The sequence below is a fragment of the Metarhizium brunneum genome, chromosome 6 (genome assembly GCF_013426205.1).
Source record: "Metarhizium brunneum chromosome 6, complete sequence".
Taxonomy (NCBI): domain Eukaryota; kingdom Fungi; phylum Ascomycota; class Sordariomycetes; order Hypocreales; family Clavicipitaceae; genus Metarhizium; species Metarhizium brunneum.
The window spans coordinates 3,892,386-3,916,907 of NC_089427.1; the positions used below are offsets into that span (position 1 = coordinate 3,892,386).

Sequence of the window (24,522 nt, forward strand, 5' to 3'; positions counted from 1 at the left end):
TACTCTATTACTCTACAGGAGAAGATATGTTGCAAGCGAAAGTGCAAGCACATATACGGAATAATGTATCCCCATCTTGGGCCGCAAGCCCGTCAGAATCCGCAAAACAGACTCCCAGGACGCTTCCCACGCGCCCCCAAGCGACCTGGTGGGCGCATCGATAAACTCCAGCTTCACTGCGTTATTTATAGAAAGCCCAGACAGACCAGCCGGCGCGTCATTCAAAAATGGAATGACGTATCGGCCGAGAAGCCTTCTCCCCATGCCCTGATTCGCGTGCATGCGCACCAGAAACTCGGATTGCGCACAAATGCTATTCGTACGAGGCTTCTGGGCCGCCGTGAATTCGCGAAGCATCGAGTCGACGTCGCTGGCTGAGAGTTTGCCCAACGGCAGGCGTTTGTGAATGAGATTCGCGAGCCTGGCGGCATCTTCTATGGCCATGTTGGCACCCTGCCCTATATTGGGGCACATCTGCACCACGTTAGTCTTAAGTCTGGTATTTTCGGCAATCGTTCTGATTTGCACATGGAAAACAAGGCGCACATCAACCCCGGGGCATACATACCTTGCGGACAGCGTCGCCAATACACAACATGCGGCCGTGATTCCACTGCTTGAAAACCCCTTCCTCCAACGGGGTCATCTTGTATATTGTGCATCGGGACCATACGTCGCCGAAGGTGAGGACATCGGATAATTTCTTGGAGCGCATGCCGTCGCAGATTTGTCTTGCTGCTTGGTCTGAACAGGCGCCCTTTCCGGCGTACCCGGCTTGCGGTGTCTTGACCATGGCAAACCAGAAGAACTTAGATTGCTTGCCGGTAAAGACGTGGATGGAAACGCCGTCATCCAAACGGCTGAGCTGCTCTCCGAGTTTCATGTGAGGCACGTCGCGGGAAAGTCCGTAGATGCAGGAATACTCGTATTTGATGCCTGTGCTTCCCGCCTTAGCTATAGGAGATTTTGACGGCTTATGAATGTGTTATACCTGAATTTTCCTTCTCCGTTGCGCGTATTTGACAAGTTTGCTTCAAGTGTCTCCATATTTCGGAACGAACGACGCTGTGTACACCGTCGGCGCCGACGACAAGATCTGCTCTATACTCACTGCCGTCGGAAGTCTTGACTACGGCGCAGTCTATGCCGCTTTCCACAGCGAGGACCTTTTTCCCTGTGTAAATGTGATTCTTTGCTTCGAGCGTATCGTATAATATTTGGAGAAACCTTTGCCTCTCCAAGAAAGACACAGGATAATGGTAACTGTTGGTGAAACGAAACTAGTCAGCAACTGATGCGATTTACACGTGTCCACGACTTGGTGCTGCGTACTTGGAGTGCAATGCCTTGGGATATCGGCTTTCAAACCAGAAATCATCCGGGTAGCGAATCCTAGCAAGCTCCAGGGGCTCGATTTCCTTCTCAATATTGTCAAAAATACCAAGCTGGTCGAGAATGCGACCCCCGTTGGGCAGAATGCCAATCGAGGCTCCTAGTTGGGGCGCGATTTCACCCTGCTCAAGAATGGTAAACGAGACACCAAGGCGTTGGAGGCAGTGGGCGAGCGCCAACCCGGCCACAGACCCCCCAACGATTATGACGCTGAAGTCGTTTGGCATGGCGACAGTGGTTTGCTGCGAGGTGCGACAGCTTCTATCAAGGAGACATGGATGGAATGAGATGGGCTCTGCTCGAGTGCGAGTCCCGACGTCTTCTCTGACTTGGGCAGCCAAACCCGCAGCGCATCAAGAATATAGAAGAGTCGCCAGCGCTATCCAATGTAACGTTGACAGGAATAAAGATGTCGTTGCTTGGACCCTTGATCTCCTGAACTTGACTGCATGATGCGATACGGGAGCGGCCTCGGAGGCGTGCGTCTAGTAACCAGCATTTCAGGCATTTGACGCAGCATGGGATGATTGTGCGTTGCAATTGTCATCATGATATGATTTGGGATGACCACGTTATGATGCAATCCGGCCACGATATCCGAGTCTTCATGTGAAATCTGACAGACGACATCCGCCTCAGCTGCGCATGGCTTTGCGCGCACGCCGGCGCCAACCGTCGACGGCACGACTTTGCGGAAAACGTCAACGGTGCAACCCAGGGTCCCGGTAACATGCTATACTAGGAAAAAGCGTCAAAGTGATATATGACCAGGCTTAGATATACGCATAACAGGCGAGCTGCAGACGGCACTTGCCGTCAAACCAATCCGCATACCTGGGAACACCAAGCGGTCCCAATTCGTTACCCATGTGCCGCGCATGCAGGTCGTCAAAAACCCGCCGGCGCATCGCCGCTCGCGTTTCCCAAAGGAGACGAATGGCAAGCACGCAACGCGGAATAGATCGACCGGCACGTCCATTTGAGCCGCCGCCTGCAGCCCCCCCGTTACGCAAACTACTCGGCCGGATACAAAAAAAGACGGACAGACCATCTCCAAAGCTCATGATTCATGACGCCAATACGCCCCCAGCAAGCCCGTCGAGTCCCTGCATTAATGCCGATCCGGAACCAAGCGCCGCCTGTCCCCGTTGTCGACACGATGACGTCTCCCACCTGGCTGTTTAGTCTCCTGCAAGTATTTCTGGGCCTTGCCGGAATGACATGGAAGTTGAGTGAAGGCTATCCAATCATGCATGTACATGCAGCCCTGGGCGCTTCCTCATGGCTCGAGATGTGCACCGGCACGTCGGCAGCCTCCTTCCAGTCCAACTGGCCCTGGTTTATGCTTCATCTGGTCCTCTACGCCGGCCAACTCGCAGGGTTCGTCTTGATCGTCCTGCACGAGACGGTGCCGCACACAGGGCCGGTCCGCGGCCTCGGGTATGTACACCGTAGAGCCATCAGTTTCCTCCCACCAGCGCCGGCAAATGCTAACCACGATCCACGCCGCAGCCTCGTTGCCGCAATGGCCTGCATCTCCGCCTGCTTTGGCTTCTCGACAGCCATGCCCATCGTGTCCCTCTGGCTCCTGCACCGCCGCCCGGCCCAGAGCGTGGCCGCAGGACGAGCGCGGAAATTGGCCCTGCGAACCGCCTTCTGGCTCACGGGCGTCACACACGTCGGTGCCTTCCTGGTGGCCTTTGCAGCAACCGCCGTGTCTCCGGACCGGGGGCCGTTCCATCTCATGAACAGTCTGCTCGGGGTGCCCGACTGCTCCATGTCGCAGCTCGCGTGTGCGCCGGCGGCGCAGGGACAGGCCCGCGTGCGGCAGGTGAATGAAATGACGGGCACGTCGAGCGGGTTCTTCCTGGCCATGGGGCTCTTTTGCCAAGCGCTCGCGGCGGCCGGGAGGCGCATGGGCTGGAAGCTGCTGGTCAGGATGTTTCTTGTCAGTCTGGTCGTGGGCCCGGCCGCGGGCGCTGCCGACGCGCTGGTGCTGAGGGATGCGTTCATCGGGCTCAGAGACGGCACGAGGGACCACAGGGAGACGAGGAAATCCGAGTAGCTACATATGTATGTGCATGTAGCTCAATAATTGAAGCCAACTCCACTCCATCCGTGGCTCTGAAGGCGATCCATCCTTCCCGAGATCGTCCCGCTTTTTGATCGCTGCGTAGGTGTGTTGCTATTATGGGCATGTGAGGCAGACACGAGCTGGTTGTTTCCTCGAAGCTGAATAGAGAAATGGGCGGGACTTGTTCAACTGGTTTCAGTAAACCGGCTGTTGTTACGCTCGTCGTTGTCAGCCATAACCATCAACATCCAACCCGTACGCTCGTGATATACCCGTTTTGGGACGCAACCATGAACAAGAGGGGTGACACTTGGCTGCTGGAGAGCAAATTGGCCATAGTGTCAAACCGTCACTGTAATGGCTAAACAGAGTTTTCATGGAAATAGCTCGTTGTATTTGTCAACATGCGCAATAATCGAGTGTCAAACGAGTATGGTCAAATTCACGTCTACCTGCTTGCCGGGCTCACACCGTCCCGTAAAAAGACTACCTGGTATTCAAAAATTCACGCCGTCTTCATCTGTTCCCGTCGTCCCCAGACCGCCACCAACTTGTCCAACCCCTTGCCAGCATCCTGAAGCGCCTCCAGGCACGCCTTCTTCACACTGGGAGACTGCAAACCCGCCATGGCTTTTTCAATATCGCCCTCGCTACGGCTCCGGAACGCCTCTTCAATCCGAGAATGGACGTGTTTATCATTGAGAGCAACGACAATGGGAAAAGACAGCTCGCCATTTCGCAGATCCTCCGCCACGCCACCCTTGTTGACGGCGTACTCGTCGGAATATATATTCTTGCAATCGTTTTGCAGCTGCGCGTACCAACTACATCGCAAGATCGATTAGCTTACTGAACAGAGAGCAAAAAAGAACAAAAAAAGTGCATACCCGAATCGAGTGAATAGATCATCTAGTTGATCCCCACCGTCGTTTAGCAGTCTTCCGAGAAGCACAAACAGTGTCCCCGTCTTTAGTTGCGCCATATTTCTGTACATGGGGACTCTGTCCTCCTCCGCGAACCCAAAGGCTTTGAGTCCATCCCTACGCCAGACCAGGGAGATGTCTTGCCCCTCGAGCATCTGCTCCAGGGCCTTGAGCAATTCCACGCCCAGAACAGGCCGTTCCCGCATGGCCCTGTTGATCGTCTTTGTGAGCACAAAGTACGCCCTGTTGGCCGTTTCACACGACCCGTAGAGCATGTGCGCCGTGGTCTGGTTCTTGCGCTTGGTGCTGTCGTCGCAAATGTCGTCCACGAGGATGAGGCAAAAGTGCACGGCGTCCATAATGTCCAGGATGAGGGCGTACTTGTCAGGGTCGTCATTCTTCAATGTCGGACTAAACGCCTTGACAAAGGGCGCGAAGTGGTGACGGCCGTAGATGCCGAGGAGATATTCGTACGGACAGCTGGGGAGCTTGTCGACGGCTTCGCTGTTGCTCTCGAGGGAACGGCTCTTGTCATAGCCGTAGTGTTTGACGGTTTGAGAGGCAGTATTCTTGTCGTGGCATCTGTTTCGGACGAGGTATCCGAGGGCGAATGCGGACAAGACGGCGGCCATTTCGCCGGCCATGAAGCGACCTGTGAGCCAAGCCATTGTTGTAGTTAGGAGTGGTATGTGTCGAGTTGATGGGAAGCAGTGAACAAGGTGAGAGTCTGAATGTTGGGGTCACTACTAGGCCTTGGAAGTAGGTATTCTAGGGCAGCTGTGTAGATGGTGAAATCAAGTAGATGAAGGTGAGTGGGTAATGACGACTGCTTTCCAAACGGGAACCTGTCGAGTTTTAATATCTGATGAAAAGGCCAAGAGTTTGTGGCTTTCGGGACCTGACCATCAGGTTCCAAGGGGTATAAAAAGAATGCTTGCGTCCGTCATTTCTTCCTGGTATACCAACTTTTTTCTTCACCTTTTTTCCTAGTTTCCTCGGACACTGCGGCTTCTGACGACATGGACGGATTCAACAACGCGCAGGCCCCATCCGGCTATCAGGAGATTCAATGGCTAGCTGACACCTTTGTTGCATTGATGGGTCTCGGCTGGGTCGTCAACTACGCCTTGATGATCTGGCACTCCGCAAAGGGAGAAACGTACAGCATGGCTCTTCTTCCGCTCTGCAACAACATTGGCTGGGAACTCGTGTATACGCTGGTATACCCGTCGTCCAACAAGGTCGAGCTGGCCGTCTTCGCCGCGGGTGTGACTCTAAACGTCTTCATCATGGCAACGGCAGCCCGATCGGCAAGGATCGAGTGGAGTCACTCTCCCTTGGTTGCGGACCATGCAGCCTTGATTCTCCTTTTGGGAACCTTGGTGTGCTTCACTGGTCATGTTGCATTGGCCCTGGAAATAGGGCCTGCGCTGGCGTACTCATGGGGAGCCGTCATATGCCAACTGGCCTTGAGTATCGGCGGCATGTGCCAGTTGCTGCAGAGAAACAGCACACGAGGAACATCCTGGACGTTATGGTATGTTAAGGGTCTTGCAGGTTTGTGTAACTGCGACGGCGTGGAACTGACATCACCCCAGGCTCAGCAGATTTCTTGGCTCGTGTTGCACCGTCGGCTTTGCCTTTCTTCGCTGGAAGTACTGGCCCGAGGTATATGGCTGGCTCGGCAGCCCGCTCATTCTCTGGAGTCTCGCCACTTTCGTGCTCGCCGACTCGACCTATGGAGTGTGTCTGTATCTGGTGTCCCGGGCCGAGCAGAAGGCTGCGAAGCTGGACTGATCTCGTGAAAGGGGACGACAGAAACACAATCCACCTTGTCGGCCGCCGGCAATGGTGGTCCATGAGGCCATCGCAAATGTTATATTGACGCCCCGTATTTGATGCATGTTGCACAAGGTGGATATCTTGCCTAGAATAGAAAATAAACCAATTGCTTGGCAAATCGGATCTCGCTGGTTGCACTGCATGGCCATATGCAAACTAATAAAGAGCCATGCCCTTTGATACGCCTTGTGACTAATGAAAGCGAACGGAGATGCCGTCATAGTTGCCACATGTAACCTGTCACTATTTTCGGCGTGTTCGGATGCGCCGCATACAACCTCAATCTTGAGAGAATACCGAGCTCATTTCGCACTGATAAGGCCTGGCTGTACTTGGTCGATGAGCTTGGAGCTGACCATATTCTCCTTATCAAATACACCCTCGCCCATATCTTTGCGAAAGACAAACCATGTTCTGTGCTCCTTTACTCACTAGACCCGACACTTTTGAAAGACTTGATTGTCTCTGCTCGAATACAATCATGGCCACCACCACCACCACCACATTGGAAACCATTCGTCCTCAGGATATGACATGTTGGTCGCAAGCCACCCCTCCGCGCTCCAATGGAAACACCACATACCTAGAAGACAAGGTTGGTATGACGTGAACTCGATAAGAAAAAAGAGTTGCTCACCCAAGACCAGGTTCTGACTGCACCTCTGGATTATTTGCGAGAGTCGCCCGGAAAAGATATCCGTGGCGGCTTAACGAACGCATTCAACCAGTTCCTTTGCGTCCCAGAGGAAAAGGTCACTGTGATAAAACGCATCATTGATCTACTCCACAACGCCTCTCTGCTGTAAGTTTACGTCGTCGTCATGCAAGCTTTGCCAAAGTGATACTGACAAGTTGTAGCATTGACGATATTCAGGACTCGTCCAAACTACGACGGGGCGTCCCCGTTGCCCACAGCATCTTTGGCATTGCGCAGACCATAAACTCCGCCAACCTAGCCTACTTCATGGCCCAAAAAGAGTTGGACCAGCTCACGAACCCGCGCGCATATGCCATCTTCACCGAGGAGCTAGTCAACCTACACCGCGGCCAAGGCATGGAGCTTCACTGGCGAGACTCGCTACACTGCCCAACCGAGCAAGAGTACATGCGCATGATTCAAAACAAAACCGGGGGCCTGTTCCGCCTCGCGATCCGGCTGATGCAGGGTGAAAGCTCCAGCAAACGCGACTTCGTCCCGCTGGTAGAGACTCTCGGAGCCCTGTTTCAGATTCGGGACGACTATCAAAACTTGCAAAGTGACGTGTATTCAAAGAATAAGGGCTACTGCGAGGACATATCTGAAGGCAAATTCTCGTATCCCATTATTCATAGTATTCGATCGCGCCCGGGGGATCTGCGACTGCTGAATATTTTGAAGCAGCGCAGTGAGGATCCCATGGTGAAGGAGTACGCGGTTGGATATATAGAGTCTACGGGAAGTTTTGTCTACTCGCGACAAAAGATTGAGTCTTTGCTTCAGCAGGCCAAGGCGCAGTTGGCGGATTTGGAAAATGGTACAAACCGTGGAGAGAAGATGCGGGCAATTCTCAAGATGTTGGAGTTGAAATAATCCATACAATCAGCCTAGTCAATTTGAATGTTATTTTATTTTTATCAAATTCGCCAAACATGCAGAGTAGTTAAAATAGAGACGAGGCGCTGCTCTCATTACTAAATCTGGGCGAACTCTTGCCGCGTTTGGCCATTTCGACATCATGGTAAAATTACCGGTTAATTTCCTACCTCATTGTGAGAAAAGTAGCAGAGTGGACTGGGAAGTTCGGATCTTTTTTTAATTTCGTCAAGTTTGCGAGAGCTTTGGTGACATATCACTTACAACGTTTCATTACTTGCCACGGCAGATTGAGCTTATCAATACCCTTCTTTGATAAGAAAGAACATACGATTTTTCTGCAGCGCCCATAGAAGCTGCAGGAGCTCTCATGCGTTAATTCTCAAGTCTCAATACGCAACCATGCTCATGGTAGGGGCGAGGACAAGATAACAATGCGGAATTTGCCTCATGTCACCCAACCACTTGATATTCTCACCCACGTCTGGGAGTCCACTTCTCTGCGATGGTATCCAACAATGTCACAATTTTGACGCCTGTACCGAGGTCGCAAACAGAGTGTGGTTGTATTTGGCCATTGAACTACCTATCCAGGTTGATTCTCATGGAATACCATCTGTTGATACGCTGCTCCCTATCCTTCGCTATCACACTATCAAAAATCTGGCCAATCGCGAGTAATATCGTAGCATGTAACTTGCGCAAGTTTTGTCAATACAAAATTCTACGTATTTTTAATTGCCGTGTCTCGTATCGGGCTTGGCGAGCCTCCCAAAGGATACGTCATCTCCGTGCAGAAAACTATTGTAGCACGTTTTCCAAGATACGCATGAAAATAGGTCTTTAGTTTTTGACACTCGTCACAAGATTCAGAGGTTGTTGCCAAGAGTAGCTACTGTGACTTGGGCTACATGTGGTCTGGTGCATCATTGTTAAGACAACAGCGCATGTACTGTAGCATATTTTCTTCCTAAAGCAACATTGCCTATATAGCTTCTGACCCTAACCCTAACCCTTATTCCAAGACCCTAAACCACACCTCCTCGCCGCGCGAATTTGCGTTAGTGGCCCGGTTTCAGAACAAAACACCCGGGTTTTTCGCCAGAAACTTTTCTTAACCACTTGACGCCTTTAAGATACTTCCAAGTACTGAAATCGCACTATATACTCTAGTTGCGCTTTCAGGGCATTGTACGCGTGGGATGGGCAAAAAGCACTGGCATCCCTGATATCCAGCTTGGCAGTCTAACAGTTCAGTGACGCCCAATGCGGTTCTTCCGAGTTATTCTAGGCACCTCGGCACACTGAAATACAGAGTCTGGTACACCCCGGATGCAGTGCAGCTGAATGATGTGTGGCCGTGGATTGGCACTTCACGATCCGTGCTGGGATCTCCACTACAGTGCATGACATTAGTTTTCGCCCTTCAATATTCGAACTATCAGAGTCATCGAAATTAGAGAGAAAACTTACAAAGCAAGTTCAAAGGCCTCTTTGTATTTCCCATTTACTGCCCACTCCTGGCCGCATTTTTGGAAAATCTTCTCAAGATTCTCAATGGTTTCCGAATCGCTCTTTAAATAATTAAAAATAGGAACCTGCAACTTGACATCTGGGAGATCTTGACCAGGAGTAATCTCGATGCAGAAGAAGAGCTTCATCACTAGCATTGCCGGATCGTTGACTGGTTTTTCGTAGTCATTTGTAACCTCTTCCTTTTCTTGGAGTAAAAGATGCCATATAGACCTCAAGACCTCTAGGCTCTTTAGGGTGACTTCGTCCTGCCGTCGGCCGCCCAAGGTGATGCACTGCTGAACCGTGTTGAATGAATTGCTCGTTGTGTGAATGTAGATCTTGAATCTGGCTCGATGTAAATCTTGTTCTTTAACGAGATCCACGCACAGCAAATCCATACAAGGTGGGCCGGGACGCTCTAGAAGGAATCTGCTTCAAGTTAAAACATGTACCAACTCATGCGTAATAGTAGCCATTGAACGTACTCGGAAACAGCCGTAATAGCGTTCTGGCTAATTGGAGGTTCCAAATGGCGCGCAACATTCCAGATAGTCTCATTCATAGATTTAACAGACCCCATCTCCTTGATTTGGGGGCTAATGTAGAGCTTGGTATCAGTCCGGGGGCCATCTAGGCCAAATGCCACCGCTGCAAAGGGGAGCCTGGCTCCGGCCTTTGGCTCAACCCCAGGTGGCAAAAGACTCGCTTGCCACTGTTGAATATTTTGCTGGGTTGTCGTTGCTTCTTCAGACGTTGGAGCAAGGGCATCCAGTAGAGCATCAGCCCATTGAGTGCTAAATCCCAACTCCGTGGAGAGAGATGCCAGGCATTTTCGCAAGGCGCCTATAGCGTACATGTCGCCATCCTCGGGCCCATTTGGACCTATGAATTCCCAGGCATATCTCACTTTTGGCTGCCCGGCATTCAGGTTCAGGCTGAGATCCATAGGAAAACCACTCTGGGTGAACCACGACTTGCTTGAGGAATCATCGGTTGGGCGGGGTCCAAAGTTGGGGAGAACATGATCGCAAAGGAATTGGATATGTTTGCCTTGATCTGCTTCCGAGTATGACCCTGCCGCTCTTAGGAGAGCGAGCAGCGGCGGGACGCTGTGGCGCATCCAGTACCTCAAGTCGAGGTTGGTCATGGAAGCTTGATTGGCCATTGTAATTGCTGTCTTGAACGAAATATCTTGTGATGGGAGTTGAAATAAAACGTAGAATAAGAGGACAGTCGCTCCAGCAATGCCACACCAGGCCTTGAATTTAACAAAAAAGAAGAACCAAGGATACTAGGCTCTTCCAAACACCAATTCTGGCTTTCCCAACATATCCAGATCTAGCGGACTGACAGGTGTGACACAGAGTATAGGATACGCAATTCTGCACAGGAACTCAGATGTGGACGATTACGCACTTGACACATGCATGTTCCTACGTTTTGCTAATGTGTCACTTACGTCCATCATAGATATGCTGATCGCGCCGAGTCTGGTGATGGCAATTGTAAACAGGTAATTCTTATCGTCTGTCTGTAGTATTACGAGCAGGGACATGATCTGGTGCGGTGGCACGACAGGAATTGTTTGACTGTTGAGTCCTGCAGCAAAAACAATGCAGCAATAGTGGCCCCTGACTGAATATCCCTGACATCAGCTTGTAAGCATGCTTTGACACGATTTGGTGTCTGGCATGCGGGCTCTCATCTCCGACAATCCCCGCCATGTACAACTTCTCTTCTTTGCAACCTGTACGGCAACGACATTGTCAACTTGATAGTTGCTGCTGTATTAGCCGGATGTGGAATGAATCCCTTCCTGTTCGGAACATGAGGGGCAGGCCTAATGTAACTTCACAGCTTGCAGATGTCAAGTGGCGTTTCGTTCTTCTCGACGTGTCACGCTGAAACGCGACCAGTGATGGCACGTATTCAAGGGTAGTATGGTTGACTGCCGACCAACATTCTCTGTAGGTACGCCCCTTGGCCTAGTTGTCAGGCATATAGTATGGTCTGGTTTGAGGCAACTCCTATACCGGTGCATGACTGGTCGTTACCCTATTCGCAGCAGGTTGTTGCGAAAGACGTGAATGGCAAGACAGTCGCCATCTACCGTAACCCGACCAGAATATATGGTAAAGACAGTTTGAAAAGTATGAGTCGTCATTCTGCGTATAAAAACTCTTGGATTTTCTAAGCACTTCGGTATTACTCTAAACTATTCCTGCTACAATTGTACGCGCCATCCTCTTTTGCTTGTATAATTTGAACGCGATTGACAAATACGATATTATTAGACGAAACCCGCGTCTTCACAAGGACCTCGTCACTCTTCTTCTGCAAGAGGGGGGCTGTAATACAATGTTTGATAAACGCCCTTTTTCTCAGTGAAAATATACGATGCGTCGCAGTGAACCGGCCTCTTGCGACCGTGTGCTGGTGAGCCACTGTAATACCATCATTAGTGAATCATTATGCGACCTGCAGCGTAGAGTAGCACACGCTGCATCAACATGGCTCTCTTCGGTGAGGAATAAAGAACAACTTACAATGCATCCGTAAAAATCTTCTTGTATCTCCCTTCTTCACCCCAGGGGTGGCCGCAGATCTGGAAGATCTCCTGGTAATTCGCAATGGTTTCCTCATCGGTTCGAACATAGTTCCAAGTCGGTAAATAAGTCTTGACGTTGGGAAAGTCCCTGCCTGGCTGCAGTTCAAAGCTGAAATACAATTTCTGGCAAAGCATGGACGAATCGTTAATCGGCTTTTCGAAATCCTCATCAACGGGGCCTTCCGGTTCTTGAAGCAGCAGGTGCCAGATCGGCTGAAGCTTCTCCAAATATTGGTTCGTCTCTTCATCATTGATTTTCCCTCCGAGGGTAACATATTTGCGCACAGTCTTGAACGAGTTGCTCCTGGTGTGAATGTACAGCTTCACCCTAGCATCAGACAGATGGGCGTCGTCGACACAGTCAATGCCTACCAATTCGATCGGGGACGGCTCAGGAAGACCAGCGAAGAATCTTGTCAAAAAAGTCAGTATTTGTGTGTACAGCAATGCGGGGGAGGTTTTGTGTTGACTCAAGACTTACTTCTCTAGCATGTCGATTGCTTCGGGCTTAAATGCTGGCGTGAGAGTTCGAAGAATCTTCCAAACCTCACCCGCTGCTGGAGTACCAGTGATGATTTCCTTAGCCTTGGGATTAACATAGAGTTTCATGGATATGTTGGAGCCTTTGAGGTCGAAGGCGGTCAGCGCAAAGGGGATTCTCTTCAGAGGAGCCGCTTCAACACCTTCGGGCACAAAGCTTTGCAACCACTGGGGAAGCATATCAATAATATGCTGAGCCTCGTCTGGTTTGACAGCAAAGGCGGATAGCAACGCGCTGCTCCATTTGGTCGAAAAGCCAAACTTGGCAGAAACAGAAGCCACGATATCTCGAGCGGCCTGTATGGCCAAAGGGTCACGGCCGTGTCCTCCGCTGGCACCCAACATCTCCCAACAATACCTTACGCAATTGTTGGATGACGCATTGAGACTGAGCTGAAGTGGAGAGCCACTTTGCGTCAGATGCGAGGGCCCAACAGCTTTGGACGGCCGCGGACCAAGATTGGGCAGAACAACTTCTTTCAGGATGCGTAACTGGGCTTCTTGTTCCGATGGAGAGTAGGCCTCCGTAGCTTCTAGAAGAGACTTGACTGGTGGGATAAAGTTATCCGACCAGTATTTCATATCCAGGGAATCTGCCGTCACATCTTGGCCAAGAACTGTTACCGTTTGGGTTGCCATCCTGTAATGTTCGGGCAATCGCTCAGAGGAAGAGTAATAGGCAGAAAGCGGTGAGGAATTGGAAACAGAGTATCTGAGAATGGTTGGTATAGTGATGTGCAAAGAAAAATGGTGCGCGAAGAGCCTCTTTGAATGTTCCCGAGAGCTCCTCCTGCAGTCGCATCTGTAGCTCATACGTCATCCGTCCACATGTCAATTGCAAATTTTCCCTCTTCAACTTTCGAGATCGGATATAACCGTTCAAAAGAGATCCTATCAGGCAATGACTCGCATACCTCCCTGCAAAGTGGCAAAGTACCTGATAATACCGAGGACACTAACCACACCCCCGTCTCTAAACACTGCGGACGTATCTGGCTTTATCATTATACATGGATACTACATACGGCGCCCCAAAAATAGCCGTATGGGACGGAACATGTGGGACTTTATCAGCCGGAACGAAGCAGGGTCTTTTTCTCCACGGCAACTCAACCTAATCCCGCTCGTGTCCGTTAGACGGCGACATCGGCGGACTTGCGTAGTTCGGCACGGAGTTTAATAGCACTACGACGCATGAATATCTAGATTCTGCTCATCGGCTGATGACTCTGATATTGGATGACACTTCAGTTTTCACCTGAAACAGACGTGGTTTGAAACGAATTCGGCAAATTGAACCTTGAAATTTTCCTATCTAATCTATACTCTCATCTTGACATGTCAAACTGCATTCTAAGCTCAATAAAACACCTCCCCTTTCAACCGTCTCTACTTCTATAGCTACAATTCTCCAACTTTGGCGACATGTGCGTCCTGGAGCAGTGCCCATTTCAAGCTTTAGATGCTACAGCATTACGGCGGCGCAGGAGAACAACCGCCGTGCGATGAGGAAAAATTCTATCTCCGTGAAGCATATTGGGCGGCCGCCCCGAGGGAAACTGTCCCTGCAATTGAAAGTCATACTCGAGTAAAAGTCGGCTCATGATTGCTTTAATCGTGTACTGTGAATCCAATTAGCAAGGCTGGATCAAAACAAAGCAAAGCAACACTTGAATCACGCACAGAAGCAAGAAATCGTCCTGGGCAGGCATATCGGCCGAGGCCAAAATTGAGGTTGGCAGTGCTGCTGTTAGAAAACGAAGTCGGCGCGGAATTCTGCTGTTTGAGCCACCGGTCTGGCTTGAAAGTAGCTGCATCGGGCACGTTTTCTTCATCCATGTGAATAGACCTTGCGAGAAGCGCAATCTGCTGACCGCGTTCTAATTGGTATCCGTCAGACAATGTAACGGGCTTCCGGACAAGACGCCTAAAAGTGACTGCGGTCCTGGTTAGCCATGCCCATTCCATGTACGAGAGTCGGGATTGCGCATACACTCTCCGACTGGATTAATCCGCTGGGATTCTCTCATCAAGCTATCCAGGTGCTTCATGTCAAGCATGGATTGCTGCGAGATGCTCATCCAACCTTCTTTCAGAACAGCTGCCTGTTCCTTTCGAAGGCTGTTTGTGAGATCCTTGTCCGCAATCATGTCAAAGATTAAATGTGTGCTGGCCATGGCCGTTGTATGGACCACGGCCATGCTCAGGATTCCGAGCGTGCGGTGCGCAAGGGCCTCTGGCTGCGATTCTTCCTCGGTCCTCGCCAGATCCATGCACCATTGCAAAAAGTCATCGTGCTCTTCGTTGGGAGATTCTCTGCGTCTCTTGACCTCTGTGCCCAGGAGCTGTTGGATGTACTGCAGTTGGTCGCGGGCCTCTCTCACCTCGGGAACCCACGTTCCAAAAAAGGATGTCAGCAGACTGCCGAACCGGCGCGACGTGGAGATGCTCTCGAAGACGTTGCGGCTATATGAAGCGGTTGTCTGGAGAAAAATCTCGTCGCGGCAGGTTGGCTCTCCCACAAACACCCGTGCCGCGGCACGAGTAGCCAGATGAAGAACCATCTCGTACGGATTGACTGCGACCCAGGAATCTAGGCATCCATGGTTGTCAGCTCGTGCTAGATGGATACATGTTTATGGTCGAGGAATACACACCATCTTGCATGGGCAAAACTTGCTCAAAGGCAAGCCTCAGCTCGTCCATCATCACCGGGATGATTTTCGCTACATTTTGTTAGCACAACGTCAGTCAATGTCGGACTTCATGACGCCTACGAAGCCTGGGAGTCAAGCGCCGTTGTATGGCATGTGTGTGCAGTTCGCTCCCGAGAAGTATGCTCGTAACGGCGCCAGCATTGTCATCAAAGCTCGCTGTCAAGGGGTCCAACTTGTCGTTTGTAACCGCGCGCAGTTCAGAGGCGTACTTGAGTGGAATGACGACCAAGTCCATGTCCATTTTATGCAGCTTGAACGGTTGATCTCGAAACTATAGCGCAGTAAGTGACTGCTCCGCGATATTGTCGGGAACTTGGCATCGAATACCTTTTGATACCCATGTTTGATGAGTTGAGGCGCCTGGCTATTGTAACTCAACCGGTCAAAGACTTTGGGAAAGAAGGACGGCCAGCATCTGGCACTGGGTATGCTTTCTTTCCGGTTGCTACTGTAAACAACATAGCAGAGGAGAAGAGCGACGACAACTACGACGACAGGTAAAAGCGACATGTTGAAGAATGGACTTGTCGAACGTGAAGACGGGATGAAAGATTTCAGCAGGGAAAAGTAAAGGTTTACACCATGTAGAGCCGTTATGCCGCTGACGCTAGATTTAGCTAAAGTTTAAGTCTAGTCACTGTGATCAAGGCGCACTCACATGTTCCTGGACCCTGAATTATGACGACGCTTGCGACGGGCCAATTCTCCAGATTAGAGACACACTGGTGGAGTTGCCGCCACCTGTGACGATGACCCTTATGCAGTAGAACACAAGGGGAAAACTGGCTAAGCAGAACCATGGCATTGGTTATTGGCTAGCTGTCGGAAATGCAACATGACGCGGTGGCTCCGGCATCTCTGGGCCCCCGTCGTTCGGATGCGGTGCAACCCCCGATGGTAACGAACCATTCGACGTGCCGCATCTAGTCTCAGCCGCGTCGCATGGAACATGTCGTATTTGGATCGGAGATGCGCGTGGCCTGTCCGGGAGCTATGCAGTTTCGGACTCTAGCATTCTTCGCATATCGCCGCCGCCCCGGGACCTGCATGATATGTTGCCGCCAACGGCCCACAATCGCGGATCAATTTGGCTCACGACATTTTCGGTCGGGCCATCACGACATTTCGGGTCACATGGTCGGCTGTCCATCGTTGCGGCTGTCGCCATGGCCGGTGTTCCTGCTAGGGTATGCGTCTTATCACCGAACTCGACTCATCAATCTACCGGCCCTCGATAATCCTAGACAGTGCTGCAAAATTCGTCAAGGATCGGAAAATTCGGCCAGCAGCTATGACGGCGTGATTATTCGAAAGGAGCCATGGGCGCAAACTACCAGACACGCTCAGACTACCTTGGCTGGCCTTTTTAACGGCGAGGGACAAAGAGCCACGGCGCCGCTCGTCATCATGGCTTACACTTTTCTTTACCATCTCGAGTTTTGAGCAAGACGTCTGGATACCTACTCAACATTACAATGCTATCCGAACGACTGAATGTATTTGACGATTATCCGGCCGCGGTATTTGCCATTATTGGCGTTGCCGTAGCTGCTGCCGCATTCTTCTTGTATCTCGATTATCCCATAGCAGTAAGAGTGCACTCCCTCTCCGGTACCGCGTTTCAAAAGATAATAAACATGTCTCAAGGTGGATGTGCCCATTATCGGGGTTGGAGTGCGATATACGAAATGGCTGGCGGCGATTCGAAATGTTTGGTACGCCCGAGAATCTATTCGCGAGGGATACGCCAAGGCAAGTTGCTCTCGGCTCTCATGGCAACATGGAACGCAGCTAACAGTCGACACACAGCATGGTGATTTTGCATTTCAGATACCAACCATGACCCGAATGGACATATTTATATGCGATCGCCAGATGACAAAGGAATATTATACTGTGGATGATGATCACTTGTCTTTCCGGGCCGTCATGTCCGAGGTATGCCGCAGAACCAGGTCACATCGCAGCACGTCTAACAGTGACCAAGGAATTCCAATTCGAGCATCTTCTTCCAGGCCAGCTACACGATGTCCGCAGGATACCCAACTCGGTCATTGCAAAGGCCTTGAGCTGGCAGAGGACCAGGGCAAGCAAACCCGAGGACCCGTTCTTCAAGTCCTTCTCAGCCGAGTTTATCCATGGGTTCCAGGAAGAAACGCAGCGACTAGTACAGAACCAGAGGTCGAGCATCTTCTCATTGTTCCGAGGTACTCCCCCGGCCGCAGACTCTGGATGGAGCGCTGTGCCGTGTTTTCCACTTGCCATCAAGGTCATTGCACGTCTTACAACATACTCTCTGTTCGGTGAGCCTTTGTGTAGGGATGTCGAGTTTCTAGACATGTGCTGCCGGTTCGGCGATGCCATCCCCCGGGATGCCCTTATCTTGCGCTCTTGGCCAGCCTGGGCAAGGCCGTACGTCCGCTTCTTTCAAGTCTTCTCACACTCCCGTCCTGCGACTGACAATGCCCAGTTCTGTCGCAAAGCTCCTGGCTGCCCCGCGACTTGTGAGGAAGCTGCAGGGCATTTTGTACACCGAGATACAACAAAGGAGAAGTACCCGGGAAAAGAATCCCATGAAGGTTTGTGCTCGGCAACTGCAATGGCCAGGCTGAGCTTGCTAATCCAAGGCTGTAGGATCTCCTCGACTTCACCATCGACTGGGTTGACCAACGGGGCGAAGAATATGACGATTGGCATATTACCGATATGATGACCAACACAATATTTGCTGCATTGCATACGTCCAGTCAAGTACGTTGCTCATTCTGCATACGTTGGAGTCATTGCTAACAGCCCCGACAGCTAGTGGTGCATACAATCTTCGAGCTCGCCACACGTCCCGAGTATGCTGACCCTCTACGAGAGGAAATAAAGCAATGCTTTGAACTGCACGGCGAGGGTACCAAGAAGGCTTTGGACTCCATGTACAAGGTAGATAGTTTCATCAAGGAGACGCAGCGAATGAACCCGCTCGACGCATGTACGTGTTGCCTCCTCGCCCATCTACGCCAGAGGTCTGGTATAATTTCTAACATTTGTATTAGCCGCACTGGCGAGATTGGCTCTTAGGGACTACACCTTTTCCAATGGTCTGCACATTCCGAAGGGGAGCGCAATTTTCACCCCCAACGCCCCTTTATTCCAGGACGAGAGATTCTATCCGGATCCCCAGCGTTTCGACGGCTTCCGATTTTCCAAAATGAGGCATGACCCAAAGCTCGTGTCCTCGTGTGACCTCACTTCCACCAACGAACGCAGCATGCATTTTGGAATTGGGCGCCATGCTTGCCCTGGCCGATTCATGGTTTCCGACGAGGTGAAGCTTGCCATGGTGCATCTCTTGCAAAATTTCGACTTTTGTGTCGAGAACTTTGGGCCAAGGCCGAAGAATATGCCATTTGGCAAGTTTATTCTGCCCGATATGAGCGCCAAGGTGTGGTTGAGGCCATCTACCCGTGGCAAAGAGTGAGGTTGGGATATTCATGTTTTGGACTGTCACCTTGTATAGCCCTGAAGTTGAAAAATAGATATAATGAGTTGTTGGTATTAAAATTGACTGCGATTATTTCATGTTGACAATGGAAATATTGACCGTTGGGCGTGCCAATGTGTGAGTGATGCCGCTTTCTTGTGCTTCAAAATCTACACAAATATTTCGGTAGCTAGTTTGAGGGGCTATTTATGAAGCTCAAATATGAAGCACAGTCTACTTCTCTATTGGGCTGTATTCTACACGCCATCTGTAGGCCGCGCCAAGTGAATCCCCGATGGACTCTTCCAAATAAAGTATATCGACTCGTGAGCGTGTACAACTGCTACTGAGGGAGACTTCCCCTTGTTTGCATATGTTTATTTTCCAAGTACCTTTCATGTATGTCTGGTCTGTACAGCAGCGAGATATGTAACGACAAAGTCTTCTCAAAGCGACGTGTGGGATAGAATGCTATCCTTGGCATCTGTCACTTTCTTTCGCTCTTGAATGACTCCACAGCCGAATGTTAACGTATTTTTTGGTGAAGGCATTATTGAAGGACTTCTTCTATCTTACGTGACAAGATAAAGCAAGTCACCTAAAGGTTTGATACACATCAAGTTCTGAATATTGCATAGCCTACCCTATATCGTAACAAGACCTAAAGCCCTTATACATCACACCTTGAGTTTAAGTAGTTGCTAGCCAAAAAGTTAAAAGACACAACTCAGATAATTCTACCTACTATAGTGATTATAAGCTAACACGGTAGGGTCTTTTAAGAGTAGAGGACAACAAGCGAGTTAGATGGGACGCTAATAGGATATATGGCAACTTGGTGGCGGAGGCGTCGATACGCCCGGTGCGATATTTCAACATAAAGATTGGAAGGTGCATAGACTAAGATTACAAAACTACCAACTTACAGTATCTATTTAAACTAGCTACAAGAGCTTATAAGTATATAATTTGACTGGTAGATATATATTATGTTACACGGAAATCGCCCCGTTACACAAGGGCTACGACCACGGGATTATGGCAGAAGGCCCTCACCGACTTCTTGTATTCCAAGACGTCTTTGGCGACCGAGGCCTTGAGGAAAACCAAGGACCTTTGATACCAAAGACTTTTATTAGATGAATTGAGCTATTGCTCCAAGCCTTTTTGAGCCCTTGTCACATATTATGACACAAGCTGATTTAGTTTTCTTATAGAGGCAAAAAGAAACTATATCGGAATAGTATACTTGAACTTACCAATTCAAAATAAAACTCTAATGCTAGAACCAAAGTCCGCCCTGTGTATTCAGCGTTGGTCTCCGAGCTATCCCAACCGCTGCCTGCCAAGGCAGTGTGTATAGAGTACAGAAAGCATGAGAAGGCAATAGTCCTCCAGAATTAGGTAAAACTAGCAGACGGTACTTATTCTTTTAGCTGCTAGTTCCTTGGTTGTGTTCATGGTATATTACACGCTCTGTTGCGGTTCTCTGGCTTGGGTACGGCCAGGCATATTATGCTACTGTTAATAGGCCCTGCCCTAATGTAGTGCTTGCACGATTATTTAGATCGGTTGAAGAATAAGGGAAAAAAGAATTAAAACGTGATAAATATTCGTATAAAGCGCCCTAGCGTATTAAGAGAGGGTAGTCTTAAACGACCAAAAGCTACTGCTAACTGAGACAACAGCTCAAGTCGCTGTATGTGTTGGACGAACTATTGACTCAAGTGCTCCTAAGGCTATGCCAACTATTTACTTCCTAAATACCCCTCTGATAGCCGCAAGGTAGCGGAGGAGGAATATACCCCCCCCAAGTCTACACAATCTAATACCTTATTTGATAGGTTCCCGTGCTGCTCGAGACAAACTTATTAGTGCCTCCAATTCTACTTGATAATGCTTACAAATATGACTATCTTGGCTCTCTCTCACTTTGGCCTCTGACAGTCGTACCATCATTTCACTCATTTGAAAGAAAGCAGGTCGCAGTTCATATATCTTATGTAGTACACGTTAGAAATTATATAAAGCCTAGCTACGGCTCAGGTTGTTCAAAAGTAAATATGACTGCTCGTACGTAAAGAAATTCGTGACATACGCTCAAATGCTCGGTACGGCGGGGAAAACCAGAAGAGGAACACGAGGTGAAGCACCTGTGGCGCATTAATCACTTGAAACGAGGGAAAATATAACCAACAGTGGTGGAAAGAAAGGCAATATCATGTCGTACTTTTATGCAATTAATGCGTGGTCTTTGCGTAATCGTCAGAGCCCAAAGGGCACCCATGAGCGCGATGTTCAATGTTGGGAAAATGCGGCCATGGACTGCATTTGCTGCCCGTCATGTCTGCTCCAGTACCTCGAGAGTACGTGTAGGTACTCGAGTAAATACAAGGATGGGTGAGCAGCGCGTGCAATGTAACCCTGGGGTATTGTCATGCTCCCAACACACCATCAATGGTCGAATGCGACTTGACACGGATGGACCAACGTGCGCCCACAGCCTCGCTTCTACAATCAACAGACTCGGTGCGACCAACACGGCGATTAAAGCCTTCATATCATATTCCCCACTCACATACATACGAGCACAACTACCCATTCGTGCAATCTTGGTGAATACCAGACATCACACGGCACCGGGGAGCATGGGGGGGAACACCGCAGGTGCCCGTACATGAGGTGTCACCTCTGCCTCATTTCATACCCATGGCGCCGTATTCAATAAAGTCTCACGAGCCTGCTTCGTAGCCATCTCCATCCATCTTCTCCGTACATTCATCACCACCTTGCTCCGCGTTCTCAGTCATCCGGTCTCTGTGGCCGCACCGTGAACAGCATCGACCCGACTCTTAGGCACCTCAGTCGCCAGCACAATGGCGGGCAAAGGAACCATCATCGTCACCGGCGCCAACGGCGGTCTGGGAAGTGCAATAGCAGAGCATATAGCTTCCAGGCCCGAGTTGCTAGGCCATCACGGTATATACATCGTGCGAGACGCGTCCGCAGCGCCGGCGCTCGCCGCGGCCCTTTCGCGAGGCTCACCGTCGCACAAGCAAGAGGTGGCCTCTCTGGACTTGACCAACCTCGCCAACGTTCGCCAAGTCGCACAGCACATCAATGTGAGTCCCCATCCGAATGATTCCAAACGCCCTCACGTCTTGCTACTGTCTCACGCCGCGGGCTGTTCCATAGAGCCGCGTGTCTGCCGGCCAGATCCCGCCCATCCGCGCCCTCATCCTCAACGCTGGCCTGCTCGACTTTGGCAAGCAGACGTGGACGAGTGACGGGTTCGACGTCACCTTTGCAGCCAACTACCTCGGACACTGGCTGCTCACGCTCCTGCTTCTCCAGAGCATGGACAAGGAAGCCGGCACTATTATTGTTATTGGAAGCCAGATGCACGAGTAAGCGTCCAACCCCCTCCGAACAAGAGAAACAAAAAACATACTTGATATTTATAAGGCTAACCGAGGGTCCCACGCTGCAGCCCTAGTGATAAGCGCAACGACCGCAGCAAGGCGTTTGAAGGCAAGTACAAGCAGATCATTGGCAGCGACGAGGCCAGCGTCGAGGCCGTGGCAAAGGGCACCTGGGGCTCGGCCAAGGAAGACCCTTCGTTCCGCAGCGGGCTCCGGCGCTACGGCGCGTCCAAGCTGTGCCTGCTCATGATGATGTTTGAGCTGCAGCGGCGCGCCGACGCCGACGCCCGCCTCGGGAACCTGCGCGTCGTCGGCGTCGACCCGGGCACCATGGTGACGAGCATCACGCGCCTCGCGCCGTGGGCCATGCGCGTGATCCTCTTTGGCGCCGTGTTGCCCGCCGTCGCGCTGCTGTTCCCCCGCGGGCCCGTACGGACGCCGCAGCGCTCCGGGGCCGATGTCCTGCACGTCGCGGGCCTCTTGGGCGGAGCGAACGCAGACGCCCGGCCCGGCGCGAAGGCGGTCTACTACAACGGCAGGGAGCCGATGGAGACGAACCCCGAGGCGAGGGACGCCCAGAAGCGCGCGTTGGTCTGGGCGGAATCGGTAAAGTATACCCGGCTGGTGGGGGGCGAGACCATTCTCGGCGATTGGCAATGATAAACATTTGACGGCATGTAGTATCTGTAGTATTGACGGAACCGTGGCTACCTTGCGCGTCTAACTTCCATCACTGGGGAATCTTGAACCCCCCGGGAACCTGATGGGTGAAGAGGCCGTGGGGATCAACCCTTGCCCTGACGTGCTGCAGCTGTGCCACGCTCGCCTGCCCGTAGCTCGCAATCACTTCCTGCCCCGGCGCCGCGTAGTTCATGTAGATGTACGGGTCGTGTGCCCCGAGGTCCCTTGCTCTACAGTTAATCTCCTCCATGAGCGTGCGCGCCGCCGCGTATACCTTGTCGTCGTCGCCGGCACGAGACCACGCAGGCGACAAGAGACACACGGCGAGCCGCCCGGACCGGTCTGCCAGCCCCAGCGCGTACAGCTGCGGCGGCAGCGCCTCCAGGTTGATGTTCCAACTGATGCCTGCGATGTCCTGTACCGACGGCAAGCTGGCGTTGTAGGCGTCGAACGTGGCGCGGATCATGGCCTCTGTAGGCGCAAAGGTCACCGTTGTCGAGAGGTAGCTGTATCGTTACCGCCCGTTAGCCGACTCGGTATTCAACATGACAGATGAAGAGTTGCATACCGGGCCGCTTGTGGCGGCTGCAGTGAGACGCCTTGTCTGGCGAGTGTCGACATGTTGGCCACGGTGGCGCCGGCCGCAGGGTACGGGATTGTCGGCAGGTCGGGGACCGGTTGGTAAAAGGCGGCACCTGGGGGACCTCGTTGCCGTTGGGCTTGGTGTAGATGAGCAGGTTCAGGGCAACGCTCAATTTGTGCGTGCTGTTGAAAGACCAGCCAAAGAGGAACGACGCATTCTCGTCATACTTGGCCGGATCCATAAGCTCGGCATACACGCGGGCTTGCTGGTCGACGGCCTAGAGCGGGCTCAGCGTAAGACTCGACCACAGCAGGCCCTGTTCAAACGTCTTGACATCGAGGCTAGTAATGATGCCAAAGATGTTGCACCCGCCGCGGAGCGCCAGCCACAGGTCCGAGTTTTGCTGCTCGCTGGCCTCGACAACGGAGCCGTCGGCGAGAACAACCTCGAACAAAATGACCTGATTGCAGGTCCAGCCCTAGGTCCAGCCCTCCCGCGGGCCAAAGTAGGAGCACTTGAGATGCCGCCGCCGGCAGCGAGCCCTGCCACGCCGACGCCGGCAACACGGCCGCCCGCGGCGCTGAAGCCCAGCACATCCAGCGTCTCGTAGACGGCGTCCCATGTCGCGCCCGCGCCGACAGTCACGCTCGACCTGTCGCCGCTGATGACGACCGAGTCGAGGCCGCGCATGTCGACTGTGACTCCGGAGCAACTGGTCGCGCCTCGGAACCACTGGTGCCCGCCGCCCCGTATGGCAAACTCGCCTCCGGTGGCTCTCATGGTCTCAATCACGCAGGATACATCGCGGGGCGACCTGGGCGTGACGAAGCACTGGGGATGGAGGCCCGAGACTTGCGGGCTAAAATACGACGTAAGCGCTGCGGCGTATGCGTCGCTTCCCGGAAACAGGACCTTGTCGGAACCGAGGGCGGCCTGCAAGGCTGCACAGGTCTTTTCCATTGCGAAAAAAACCGTCAGCTCAAAAGCCAAGAGAGAGAGAGACAGGAGCAAAAGGGAAAAAAGGCGTCAAGTAAACCCTGTGAAAGGGCGCAGAGGACTGGGGGACTGATGCAGAAAGAACCTTACACACACACGACGGAGACTCAACGTGTCCATCATCTTGTTGGGCCAGGAAACTGCGCCGCCTGTACTCAATGTGACCCTCCGTTATGTACATAGG

The 24,522-nt window shown here is 51.6% G+C and overlaps 11 protein-coding genes across 11 annotated transcripts; 5 read left to right on the top strand and 6 right to left on the bottom strand.

Annotated features, from left to right (window-relative positions):
* Positions 1–12: 12 nt before the first annotated feature.
* On the bottom strand, positions 13–1,619 carry ltmM (FAD-dependent monooxygenase ltmM; the record flags this gene model as incomplete). The annotated part of the gene is made up of 4 exons (XM_066131663.1): positions 13–474; positions 569–936; positions 992–1,263; positions 1,333–1,619. The coding sequence occupies 4 exons, from the start codon at positions 1,617–1,619 to the stop codon at positions 13–15; spliced, it is 1,389 nt and encodes a 462-aa protein (XP_065987611.1).
* A 1,064-nt stretch (positions 1,620–2,683) lies between these two features.
* ltmS (Lolitrem B biosynthesis cluster protein S) lies at positions 2,684–3,457 on the top strand (the record flags this gene model as incomplete). Its single annotated transcript, XM_014686005.2, has 2 exons — positions 2,684–2,832; positions 2,905–3,457. The coding sequence occupies 2 exons, from the start codon at positions 2,684–2,686 to the stop codon at positions 3,455–3,457; spliced, it is 702 nt and encodes a 233-aa protein (XP_014541491.2).
* A 514-nt stretch (positions 3,458–3,971) lies between these two features.
* ltmC (Prenyltransferase ltmC) lies at positions 3,972–5,057 on the bottom strand (the record flags this gene model as incomplete). The annotated part of the gene is made up of 2 exons (XM_014686006.1): positions 3,972–4,290; positions 4,354–5,057. The coding sequence occupies 2 exons, from the start codon at positions 5,055–5,057 to the stop codon at positions 3,972–3,974; spliced, it is 1,023 nt and encodes a 340-aa protein (XP_014541492.1).
* Positions 5,058–5,408: 351 nt separating this feature from the next.
* ltmB (Terpene cyclase ltmB) lies at positions 5,409–6,186 on the top strand (the record flags this gene model as incomplete). Its single annotated transcript, XM_014686007.1, has 2 exons — positions 5,409–5,926; positions 5,988–6,186. The coding sequence occupies 2 exons, from the start codon at positions 5,409–5,411 to the stop codon at positions 6,184–6,186; spliced, it is 717 nt and encodes a 238-aa protein (XP_014541493.1).
* A 526-nt stretch (positions 6,187–6,712) lies between these two features.
* ltmG (Geranylgeranyl pyrophosphate synthase ltmG) lies at positions 6,713–7,801 on the top strand (the record flags this gene model as incomplete). Its single annotated transcript, XM_014686008.1, has 3 exons — positions 6,713–6,826; positions 6,879–7,033; positions 7,090–7,801. The coding sequence occupies 3 exons, from the start codon at positions 6,713–6,715 to the stop codon at positions 7,799–7,801; spliced, it is 981 nt and encodes a 326-aa protein (XP_014541494.1).
* A 1,285-nt stretch (positions 7,802–9,086) lies between these two features.
* Positions 9,087–10,484, bottom strand: ltmF_1 (Indole diterpene prenyltransferase ltmF; the record flags this gene model as incomplete). Its single annotated transcript, XM_014686009.2, has 3 exons — positions 9,087–9,201; positions 9,278–9,748; positions 9,805–10,484. The coding sequence occupies 3 exons, from the start codon at positions 10,482–10,484 to the stop codon at positions 9,087–9,089; spliced, it is 1,266 nt and encodes a 421-aa protein (XP_014541495.2).
* A 1,377-nt stretch (positions 10,485–11,861) lies between these two features.
* On the bottom strand, positions 11,862–13,106 carry ltmF_2 (Indole diterpene prenyltransferase ltmF; the record flags this gene model as incomplete). Its single annotated transcript, XM_014686010.2, has 2 exons — positions 11,862–12,339; positions 12,409–13,106. The coding sequence occupies 2 exons, from the start codon at positions 13,104–13,106 to the stop codon at positions 11,862–11,864; spliced, it is 1,176 nt and encodes a 391-aa protein (XP_014541496.2).
* An 812-nt stretch (positions 13,107–13,918) lies between these two features.
* ltmP (Cytochrome P450 monooxygenase ltmP) lies at positions 13,919–15,694 on the bottom strand (the record flags this gene model as incomplete). The annotated part of the gene is made up of 6 exons (XM_014686011.1): positions 13,919–14,089; positions 14,151–14,404; positions 14,461–15,060; positions 15,125–15,193; positions 15,245–15,455; positions 15,512–15,694. The coding sequence occupies 6 exons, from the start codon at positions 15,692–15,694 to the stop codon at positions 13,919–13,921; spliced, it is 1,488 nt and encodes a 495-aa protein (XP_014541497.1).
* A 965-nt stretch (positions 15,695–16,659) lies between these two features.
* ltmQ (Cytochrome P450 monooxygenase ltmQ) lies at positions 16,660–18,653 on the top strand (the record flags this gene model as incomplete). Its single annotated transcript, XM_066131664.1, has 8 exons — positions 16,660–16,773; positions 16,832–16,936; positions 16,994–17,122; positions 17,172–17,596; positions 17,655–17,763; positions 17,819–17,935; positions 17,987–18,164; positions 18,229–18,653. The coding sequence occupies 8 exons, from the start codon at positions 16,660–16,662 to the stop codon at positions 18,651–18,653; spliced, it is 1,602 nt and encodes a 533-aa protein (XP_065987573.1).
* A 2,879-nt stretch (positions 18,654–21,532) lies between these two features.
* Positions 21,533–22,738, top strand: TIC32_1 (Short-chain dehydrogenase TIC 32; the record flags this gene model as incomplete). The annotated part of the gene is made up of 3 exons (XM_014686013.1): positions 21,533–21,778; positions 21,852–22,063; positions 22,147–22,738. 3 exons carry the CDS (start codon positions 21,533–21,535, stop codon positions 22,736–22,738), a joined length of 1,050 nt encoding a protein of 349 aa, XP_014541499.1.
* Positions 22,739–22,808: 70 nt separating this feature from the next.
* CTB5_1 (FAD-dependent monooxygenase CTB5) lies at positions 22,809–24,302 on the bottom strand (the record flags this gene model as incomplete). The annotated part of the gene is made up of 4 exons (XM_066131665.1): positions 22,809–23,265; positions 23,390–23,619; positions 23,677–23,802; positions 23,898–24,302. The coding sequence occupies 4 exons, from the start codon at positions 24,300–24,302 to the stop codon at positions 22,809–22,811; spliced, it is 1,218 nt and encodes a 405-aa protein (XP_065987650.1).
* Positions 24,303–24,522: the final 220 nt, after the last annotated feature.